This window comes from Meriones unguiculatus, chromosome 8 (genome assembly GCF_030254825.1).
Source record: "Meriones unguiculatus strain TT.TT164.6M chromosome 8, Bangor_MerUng_6.1, whole genome shotgun sequence".
In the NCBI taxonomy this organism is placed as follows: domain Eukaryota; kingdom Metazoa; phylum Chordata; class Mammalia; order Rodentia; family Muridae; genus Meriones; species Meriones unguiculatus.
In genome coordinates this window covers 108,275,184-108,286,529 of record NC_083356.1, presented here as the reverse complement: position 1 = coordinate 108,286,529, position 11,346 = coordinate 108,275,184, and the positions used below count along the sequence as shown (strand labels likewise).

General features: G+C 36.6%; 2 protein-coding genes across 3 annotated transcripts; both read left to right on the top strand.

Moving 5' to 3' along the window:
* The first annotated feature begins 659 nt into the window (after nucleotides 1–659).
* LOC110566958 (olfactory receptor 5AP2) lies at nucleotides 660–5,079 on the top strand. 2 transcript variants are annotated; one of them, XM_021664878.1, is made up of 2 exons: nucleotides 660–667; nucleotides 4,155–5,079. In XM_021664878.1, exons 1-2 carry the CDS (start codon nucleotides 660–662, stop codon nucleotides 5,077–5,079), a joined length of 933 nt encoding a protein of 310 aa, XP_021520553.1. The 2 variants fall into 2 exon arrangements, with proteins under 2 accessions (XP_021520553.1, XP_021520552.1); XM_021664877.1 differs by lacking the exon at nucleotides 660–667 and having other exon boundaries at nucleotides 4,126–5,079.
* A 3,334-nt stretch (nucleotides 5,080–8,413) lies between these two features.
* Nucleotides 8,414–9,361, top strand: LOC132656048 (olfactory receptor 5M10-like). Its single transcript, XM_060390600.1, has one exon. The coding sequence runs from the start codon at nucleotides 8,414–8,416 to the stop codon at nucleotides 9,359–9,361; it is 948 nt and encodes a 315-aa protein (XP_060246583.1).
* The last annotated feature ends 1,985 nt before the right edge of the window (nucleotides 9,362–11,346 follow it).

Sequence of the window (11,346 nt, the reverse complement as noted above, 5' to 3'; positions counted from 1 at the left end):
CCTTTTGATGTAACTAATTATTTTCTGGCGAGTTAAGGAAGCTGTGAGGATTAACTGTGGCTATTGTTTGTACAAGTGTTCATATCAGTTGCTGACATTTCTGAATAATCACAAATATTAATAGAATGAGACTTTGAGTATGAAAAGTAGATTCCATTAGCCTAAGTTAGTTATTCACAGTATTTTCATGATTTTGAAATAATTTCTTCTCTGAGCAAAGGAGATAACACTGTTTAAACAGATGTAACTTAAGGAAAACAACGCATTGAACTCTTACCAAGCATGGAAGGCATGGGAATTCATGAAAATTTTATACCTTAAGTATGTGGGGTTCTGCTACTAATTATTACTTTGTGTACATTACCACATCTGAGGCTTTTTATAATTTCATTTGTTTTTATTATACTTGTAGGGTTGGGGAGGCTTGTTGGAAATGAGAAAACAGAAAGTTCTATTCTTTCTTTTCTTTGCTTCTGGCCTTATTGTCAAAGCTCACAGGTGACTATCACTCCAAGAAAGAGGACACAGGCTCTAGTTAATATGGTATTGAAGAAGGGAAAATTTTGTTGCACCACAAAATCTATGTTATGCCTCGGGATACCACACTGATTAGTGAGTGCCCTCCTACTTCCTTGACCCTAGCTCATGACGATGATACCATGACTTAGTCTTGGGACAGCGTCTGCTTATTCTCCACCACTGATTTGTGGGAAGACTGATGTGGGTCTGCAGGTGCGATGATGCCTTCATCATGTTATACTCCTCAACGAAAATAGAAAGTTTTATTAGTTCTTGAAGTCACAGCACAATGGAAACTAGGTATACTATAGCAGAATGTGTTCTAACTGTGCAATTGTCCATCTCCTGTGAGTGATGCAGAATTTAGTGCTTTGTTTTGTATTTTAAGACAAGGGTTTACAGCATTCAAGGATAATTCCTTTCACTATTTGTTATGAACATTTGTTTATAACTGAAACAAGCTACTGATGGTTTATTGCTGTCTAAACATAATTTAGAATAAATAGACTGGATATCTACCAGAGTTTTACTTTTTACTTTTGGCACTATATTCTTTTTCATTGCTATTTACATGAGTAGATTGATTTTTTTTCAGTTAAATTACAAATTATTAAGTTGTTCTATTAATCCAATGTGGCACTACACAAATCCTTATGCTATCTCTAGTGTTTTTGTGTTCTATATATTTTTTCATTTTATTTGTTATTTATTACAATTTATTCATTTTGTATCCTGGCTATAGTCCCCTCCGTCTCCTCCCAGTCCCACTCACCCTCCCTTTTCCTCCCTATGCCCCTTCTCTATTCAACTGATATGGGAGGTCCTCTTCCCCTACTCTCTGACCCTAGCCTATCAGGTCTAATCAGGACTGGCTGCATTATCTTCCTCTGTAGCCTGGCAAGAATGCGCAACCAGGAGGAGGTGATCAAAGAGCCAGCCACTCAGTCTATGTCAGAGATAGCTCCTGTTCTTCTTATTAGGAAACCCACTTGGAAACTGAGCTGCTTATGGGCTACATCTGAGCAGTGGGTCTAGGTCCTTTCCATGCATGGTCCTTGGATGGAGCATAGGTTGCTGAAGGTCCCACTGGGCCCAGATTTGTTGGTTTTGATGGTGTCCTTGCGAAGCTTCTGTCCCATCCAGGTTTTTCTATCTCCCCATTCTTCCACAAGATTCCATAAAACTCTGCCCAAAGTTTGGCTATGAGTCTCAGCATCTGTTTTGATACCCTGCTTTCAGAGGCCCATTGTATTAGGTTCTTGCCCTATTCCCTGTCTTCCCCTACTTTTGATGTCTATCCTGTTGGTCTTTCTGAATGAAGATTAAACATCTCCCCTAGAGTTATTTCATGTTGTTTAGCTTCTTTAGGACTGTAGATTTTAGTATGTTTATCCTGTATTATATAACTAATATCGTTCTGCTTCTGGGTTACCTCACTCAGGATGATCTTTTCTAGTTCCATCCATTTGTCTGCAAATTTCATGATTTCCTTGTTTTAATTACTGAGTAGTATCCCATTGGTAAATTACCACAATTTCTGTATCCATTCCTTGGCTGAAAGGTATCCTGGTTGTTTTCAGATTCTGGCTCTTATGAATAAAGCTGCTATGAACATGGTTGAGCAAATGTCCTTGTATGGTTGAGCATCTTTCAGATATATGCCTAGGAGTAGTATAGCTGGATCTTGAGGTAGCACTATTGTTATTTTTTTCAAGAAAGCACCACATTTTTGTGTTTTAATATTCATTATCATTATTATATTTGTTTTTGGCTAATGACTAAAGTGCAAAACTGTATAATCAAATGAGCTAATGAATGAACATTTGATACATACATATTGTATATTATATAAATGAGATCAATACATCTGTATTCTGAGTTTATTATTAATTAAATGGAAAACATGAAAAATGTTTTACTTCAGGTCATTGTGATACTCAGTTCACAATAGCTATACATCATCAACTTGACCTATGGTAGGGTCTGTTATGATTATGTGATTCTCAGTTATATGTTTATATTACTCTGGAAGTTCTTCCATTTATGATCAGGACTTTCCTGTTCACTTTACAATTTGATTCTCCAATAAATAAAAATTTAAATACTATGAACATAGTCGAGCAAATTTCCTTATTGAATGGTGGGGCACATTTTGGGTATATGCCCAGGAGTCGTATAGCTGAATCTTGAGGTGGTGCTATTCCCAAATTTCTGTGAAAGCGCCAGATTGATTTCCAAAGTGATTGTATATATTCACTAATAAGCAGATATTAGCTATAAAATGTAAGACAGACATGTACAGACCTAAAGAAGTTATGTACTAAGAAGGACTTTAGGGAGTATGCTTAAATCTCCTCAGAATGGCAAACAGGATAGACACCAGAAGTGGTGGTGAGAAGAGACATGATGGGAGTCTATTATAGAGGGTCCTCTGAAAGGAATTACAACAGGGGATCAAAGCAGATGCTGAGGCTCATAGCCAAACTTTGGGCCTAGTGCAAGGACCTGGCTTATGGAGGAACAGAGGAGTGAGATTAGAGGGGCATGGAGGGGACAGGAGCCCCACAAGGAGACTCACAAAGCACAAAGTTCTGAGCCCAGGGGTTCCTGCAGAGACTGATGCACCAATGGGGGACCATGCATGGAGAGGACCTAGATCCCTGCTCAGATGTGACTGATTGGAATCTCAGTCTCCTTGTGGATCTCTGAATGAGGGAATCAGGGGCTGCCTCTATCACGAATTCAGTTGACTGCTCTCTGATCACTTGACCCTGATGATGCAGCCTTGCCAGGCCACGGAGGAAGAGGATCCAAGCTGCCCTGATGAGACTTAACAAGCTATGGGCTGATGGCAATAGTGGAGAACTCTCCTTTTTATTGGACTAGGGAAAGGGGATGGGGAAGGAGGGAAGGAGTGTGTGACTGGGGGGGGGTTGATGGAGGGGGCTTCAATTGGATAGATAATGAATAAATTGTAAAAAAAATTTAAAAAATTCTAAATGCTGAGTAGAATTTTTTTTGTAACTGCTTAGTCTCTAAAGTTAGTGTGATACTGTAACTCTATTGGGTGTATCAGAATATCCTAAATTTCTTTTCTTGGATTTCTAACAGTTCCCTACTTCACAAACTAAACATTCAATTCAAAGAAAACTGCTATCTGCTGATTATTTTTTGCCAACTCTCCTTCCTTTTACTTTTTTTTTATTATGACTCTGAAGAAATACTCTTTGGCTTAAAAATGTCTCATTTTCTCCACAAAAATATCAGGTTAATTGTAATAACTAATAAACACAATTATCTAATAAGGGTGTGTTGAATTAACAATTAAATGATATAAAATGTGTTTAAAGTTAATGAATATTAAAGAAATTGTCACAAGGTCCTTAGGAATCAAAACATAATTTTCATACATAATATACTTGACATTATATCATATGCTTAAAATTTTTACTGATGTCAGTTTTTACTAATTGTTTAGCAATTTTATGTGAGATAGATATTATATATACATGTACATACATAATATATATAATATTCAATGTATATTATATATAATGTCTATATGACACTAATGTAATGATCAAATTTCTCATATGTTGCAGCAAGATGGTCAGAACCACAAAAGGAGACCAAAGTAAAAATGAGACAGAAGTGACAGAATTTATCCTCTTGTGCCTGTCAGACAATCCAGAGTTGCAAGGTGTCCTCTTTGCATTGTTTCTAATTATCTACACAATGACCCTGGTGGGTAACTTGGGCATGATGGCACTAATTAAGATTGACTCCTGTCTGCACACACCTATGTACTTCTTTCTCATCAGCCTTTCCTTTGTTGATGCCTCTTCCTCTTCTACAGTCACCCCTAAGATGCTGGTGAACCTCCTGGGTGAGGAGAAGGGGATTTCTTTTAATGGGTGTGCTACCCAGTTCTTCTTCTTTGGCTTCTTCTTGGGAACTGAATGCTTCCTGCTAGCCATGATGGCATATGACCGCTATGCAGCCATCTGGAGTCCCCTGCTGTACCCAGTTCTCATGTCTGGCAGAATTTGTTTCATGTTGGTGACTACTTCATTCCTAGCAGGCTTTGGCAATGCAGCCGTCCACACAGGGATGACTTTCAGACTGTCCTTTTGTGGTTCTAATAAGATCAACCATTTCTATTGTGACACTCCACCCCTGCTCAAACTCTCTTGCTCTGACATCCATATCAATGGCATTGTGATCATGTTTTTTTCCAGTTTTATTGTTCTCATCTGTGTTCTGATTGTCCTCATTTCCTATCTGTGTATCCTTATTGCCATATTGAAGATGCCTTCTGTAGATGGAAGACACAAAGCCTTTTCAACCTGTGCCTCCCACCTTATGGCTGTCACCATCTTCTTTGGTTCAATTCTTTTCATGTACTTGCGACCTACTACTAGCTACTCGATGGAACAGGACAAGGTTGTTTCTGTGTTTTATATAGTAGTGATTCCCATGCTTAATCCTCTCATCTACAGTTTAAAAAATAAAGATGTAAGAGAGGCAGTTAAAAAAATCTTGCAGAAAAATATTTTATAAGGCTTTTCTCTCTATCCTTGTGTTATGTGGAGTATCATAGATTTTTAAATTTGCTATTTGATTTCTTAAGTTATTTATGTGTATTAAAGTTAGTGTATTAACATTACAGACACTTCTTCACCTCCTACATGTTATACAGATATCTATTGGACACATATAATGAATAAATATTTTAGATAAATTCGATCTCTTTGAGAATCAGCTATCACCTGCTTCAGGCCATGGAGAGAAACGCCATTATGCTGTACTATCCAAATGATAATATTGTGTCTGACAATAAATTAAGAGAAGACTGATGATGGTTTTCCTTATCCAGGCAGGCTTTCATTGGCTTCTAAGTCTCTTAATCTCTAGTTTTACCAGTTAGCCAATATTTCTTTACTTTAATAAAGAATAAAGAGTTAGAATACATTTCAGATCATTTTAGATAACATCTTACAGAAGAAAATGAATTATTGCTGATGTTTTTGTGTGTTTTATTTCCTTACTTTTGCCATAAACCACAATAAAGTTGGAATTACATTTATTCTACTGTAATTAAAAGTCAACCAGAGCTACAGTGTCTTGGTTTTATGATATTTTTATCCTTCATACAATACATGTGACTGGTTTGAACTTTTGTAGGTCTTTGGGATACAGACACAGCCACTGTGAATTCATTTCTTCAGCAGTCCTGTTATGTACAACAAATCATACTTGATGCAGATGCCCACAGTCTCCAAATCTTTAATCCTTTCTTCTCCAATTATCCCCGAGCCTGGAGGGGAGGTAGTGTGATTTAGACTTTCCCTTTAGAGTGGCATTTCACAGTCTCTTTTTCTCACATGTCGACCAGTTGAGAGTCTATATTTAATCACCATATTACTGTAAAAAGAGGATTTTTCTGACAAGGACTGAATGATGCTCTAATCTATGAGTACATTTATTAATATGCTTCTTTAACAGAGAAATAGTTTCAAGTTATATCTTAGGCCTAAGTGTTAGTCATCTATAGGTTAATGATCCAGTTAATAGTAGTAGTCTTATGAAGCAGGATTTTAATCAAATCATAAATTGTCTTGGTTCTAAAATAACATTCATGCCATTATTTATTAAAAGAAATAAATTTCTGTGCTCTGCATGCTTTTAATTTCTTTGTGCCATTTTATTTAAATTCCTTGTGGTAAACAGCATTATATTTTTTTCTCTGAAGTTGAAAATGATTAGCTTTCTTTTTCTCATCATCATAATAATAAATATCTAAAGGATAATTTTATTTTCTGACTGTGGGAAAGAAAAAATTACTTTTATATCAAATTTGTATAGATAAAATTATTCAGAAAAAAACAAAAATTAAATTGTGGCATTCAGCAAAATTCAAGATTGGAAAGACTGTACTTGTATTCTACTCTTTCAGTGACCTTTCCTCAAAACTCTATTATCATGCCTCATTCTTTCAGTCATGCCTGATGACCTCTCCTTAGTGAGCACAGAGGGAAATGAGAGATTCTTGGGGCAGTCCCTTAGGATACTAAGTTCATAAAATGTCATCTAACTATGTCTTTGTCTTTATTTTTGCCAGCAATAGATAAAACAACACACACACACACACACATACACACACACACACACACACACACAGAAGGAGGGAGAGAGGGAGGGAGGGAGGGAGGGAGGGAAGGATGGAGGGAGAGTTGTTTATACATGTTAGGGAGAGATTTTGGCCTCATGGGTGAACTCACAGCCTCCAACTAAGATTATGCCCATGGGAATCAAAGAACATTTAAATTGGATCTTTTAAGCTATTTTTAGACACTTAGGAAACTATACCAAGAAAATACATTATAAATCTTCCTAGTTTGTATGATATACAGTAGGACAGTATTTGCAGGTAGGCTAAATTCTGTATTTATTAACGAAAATATATTTGTATATACATTGCTATCTATCACTGTGGGAAATAGTCAATTGCCCTTACTGACCCTTTTATTCATATGTCAATATATCTTAGTGACTTAAGACTCCATTATTATATGTGAACTCTGATGTATGTATGAGAAGCAAATGAATGACAGTTTTTAAAGTGAAATATGAAGGCATTTTTTATGGTGTCACAAATACATACAAGCCCTAGATAGTAGATAAAACTGGCAATGACACCGTATTTAAGAATCTGTGCTTCCTGAATCAGCTGAGCTTATGAATGGGTTAGAGCATAAGAACATTTTACACACGTGCGCGCGCGCGCACACACACACACACACACACACTCTTAGAGTAATTCCACACTGTAGTGATAGATCTTATCTTATTCTAGACACTTGAATATGGTTTTGACTGTTCAAATATTGCCTTTCAGGGATCTTCTGAAACCTTTGATTTTTTTGTCACAGTTTATTTTCATTTGATAATATATTGCATAACTTTCTTTATTAATTAGTATCTATTCCTTTTACACTGTAGCATACACTCTGTGAGAATATATAATCACTGCTACAATTCTATAGAGTAATGGCAGAAAGGAATTTGCTGTGAACAGGAGTAAATGTATTGATAAATATCCAACAAGGAACAATTCTTCTTTTCTTACTATTATTGCTTTATTGTTACTGATGGTATCGGTGGTTTTGGTTGAAGAAACATGTCTTTGCTTTGTTGAGTAATTATCCACAGGTCAATCAGATGTTGTCAGTTTTTCTTCTGTAACCACCCAGGAGCTGGGAATACAAACAACTGGCACCAGGATCTGATGAGAATACTCCTTGAAATATTTCTTTGAAAAACTCATATATTTTTAAACAGATAAATTTCAGAGGTTCTTCGTTCTCTTATTGACAACTGTGGGTTGTAAGTACCATGTTGTCTTGAATGGTCATATTTTATTTTTGCTTTATATATGCAGGATATGGTAGCTTCGAAGACTAGAAACAGTTTTTCATTTTCCATTCATTTTATAATAACAGCTAAGTGACATGCATTTAAAACTTTCTCCTTAAGTTCAATTGCTAAAATAATATGAAAATTTATTCAACATGGGCATTACTAAGTACATAGGTATACATGTGTAAATATGTATGAAAGTTCTTGTCTATGGTGGAACACATGCAGTTGTGATACAGAAGAAAGACAATAAAATTGGTGCTGTTGTCTGCTTGTGTGATTAAAAAGGATACAAACGAAAACAGATCACCAAAAATAAGTGTTGACCATGATGGGTGAGAATTTACGAGAATTTGATGAGAAAAGGAATTGTGCTGCAGATCAAAATACATACATTACTAAGCTCAGAGGTGAACATGCAGTCTAGATGAGAAGGTCCCGTTTACATTCTTCTCACTTTGCAAATTGGAAGAGGATGTCTTCGCTAAACCACACCGCAGTGATGGGTTTCATTCTTGTCGGACTCACAGACAGCCCAGTCCTGGGCAGGATCCTCTTTGTGGCGTTTCTGGTCATCTTTGCCATCACACTGGCAGGAAACCTGTGCTTGATTGTGTTGATCCGGACCGATCCCCACCTGCAAACGCCAATGTACTTCTTCCTTGGGCACCTCTCCTTTGTAGACATTTGCTACTCTTCCAATGTGACCCCAAACATGCTGCACGGCTTCATCTCACACCAGAAGACCATCTCCTATGCTGGGTGCTTCACACAGTGTCTCCTCTTCATTGCTCTGGTGATCACAGAGTTTTACATCCTTGCTTCGATGGCCCTGGACCGCTATGTGGCCATTTGTAGCCCTCTGCATTACAGTACCAGGATGTCCAGGAAAGTTTGTGTGTCTCTAGTCACATTCCCATATGTGTTTGGCTTCCTGAATGGGCTTTCTCAGACTCTTCTCACTTTTCGCCTGTCTTTCTGTGGCTCCCATGAAATCAACCACTTCTACTGTGCAGACCCTCCTCTCATCATGCTGGCCTGCTCTGACACTCATGTCAAAAAGATGGCCATGTTTGTGGTGGCTGGCTTTACTCTGTCAAGTTCTCTCACTATCATTCTTCTATCTTACCTGTACATTTTTGCAGCCATCTTGAGGATTCGTTCTGCTGAGGGAAGACAAAAGGCCTTTTCTACATGTGGTTCCCACCTGACAACAGTCACCATATTTTATGGAACGCTTTTCTGCATGTATTTAAAGCCTCCATCAGAGAAGTCAGTAGAGGAGTCCAAAGTAATTGCAGTTTTTTATACTTTTTTGAGCCCATTACTAAACCCCCTGATCTATAGCCTAAGAAATAAGGATGTCATCAATGCTATGAAGCAGGTGATCAAGAAAAATTTTTTTCAGAAAATTTTGGTTTAGGAAGATATTTTTGTCTTTTTAGTAGGTTTCTCTGATGACATAGTATCTATGGGATGATGTTATTATTTCAGACTTACTACTTGTGTATCAGCATATACCCATGTTAGCCATTGTTTGACAATTTCCTTGTGTACGTCACACCTTGTATTTATAATCTTTACCAAAACTATAATATTGGAATTAGAAAATGTTCAGAAAATTTCTTATTTCTTATTTCATGTTCAAGACATCATATAAAGACATTGTCTTAATTTGCATGAAATGTACTTTCTAACTTGTCTTAAAGAGAACAAGGTAAAGCATTACCCTATGCATGATGATATGTTTGAAGGTATAGAATATTTCAAAGTGGTGAATAGTTTTATACTATTTTTTAACAGTGTTGATTTTTCTACTATAAAGAACACTACAAAATGCTTTGTTGCCTGGTTTATCAATGAAAGAGCATAAAGTATAAAACCATCATTACTCAAAATAACTTAAATTCTCATTTTTGTACAACTGTTTGATTTACACATTGTTAATGAGATAACGAGTGCCTGTTTATGGCACACAGGATCTTTATCACAGAAATTAGTGGCACAAAGTCCCTCAATCATAAAGTAGCACACATAGAAATTCTTTACTTTTTATTCCCCCTCTGATATCCTTACTTTAGTACCTATCATCTCTCAGCATATCAGATTGCTGGATAAGAATGTTGAGGATGATGGTCGCATAAGGTAACACTTTGCATCTACTGCTGTGAGTAAAAATTTAAAGATGGTTATGGCGTCTGGTTTTTAAAGAAACACCTAAGATCTACTTTTTTGAGGTTTCCTGTTACATGATAATGTTGCACATTATAAAGAGAATTATTTGATTATTTCATATGGGTGAAGAGAATTGGTTATGATAAGCTTTTTAGGCTGTATTATATTAATATAAATACTTACATACTCGTTCAAACAACTAGGATGTCAGAATGAATGTGAAGAAGAAATTACGAGCCTTATGTATAACACTACGAGTGAGGCAGATGGTACACTTTTATATTATCTTTAAAAAAGTTCTTGTTCATTCAGACACGACAAACATTACAGCCTGACTCTACCAAAGTCTAAAACTTTATTCCAGCACAATGGCTCCTTTCTGTGCAAACAGCTGTACCCTGTAATTGCATACAGTAAACTTCCAGCCACCAGAAACCTTGACTGCAATAACAGATTCCAGAGTATGAGTATTAAAAAAAAGGTTATCCAAGAAAAATCACGAAGGACGGGGAAACACGTCTGAATGCATTTCTGTAACAGGTGTGCGTCAGCTTCTACACCAGTATGCTTGTGCGGCTCGTTGAAAACACAGGAAAGAAAGATTGTAAGTCCAAACCATGTCTTCCATTTTGCTCTTCTGTATTCCCTGGCCACTTAAAAAAGCTCACAAGCCTTTGAAGAAAGAGGAGCAGGCTGTTTGTTTCAGGGTTTACAAATTAAGTGCTTGATTTTCAATGTATTCTCTCTACTGTTTTGAGGTTTCGGATTTTGATTCAATATTTGAAGATGTGCCTTTTATTGGGTAATATTAATTCTCGAATGTAGTGGTGTTGTCTCAAGTTGTAATGCTACATGATCGTGGGTGTGGCATTCTCTAACAAATTATGTGACAAGAAAGTAGCTTCCATAAAACTCATGGCTCTGATTGCACAGTCCGACTTGCTAAAGCAAAGGGCACCTTCTTTTAAAGCTACTTCAGAAATGGTCTTTGTATTTTCTCTAAGCGTTGTATGCAGTCATGTCTATGTAGAGGCAGGGAAGCACCTGTTACAGGCAGCCCTGCATGTGTGCCATGAGAAAGTTCAAAGACTCTAACAAAGTCTACGGAACTCAAAATTTCATTTTTGTAATATTAACCCCTAAGATTTCCTCCAAGAAATGAATTATTTTGTATTTTATAACTTAAAAGCAGCTAGTAGTACATTTCTGAGATATAGCAGGAGACCAAAACAT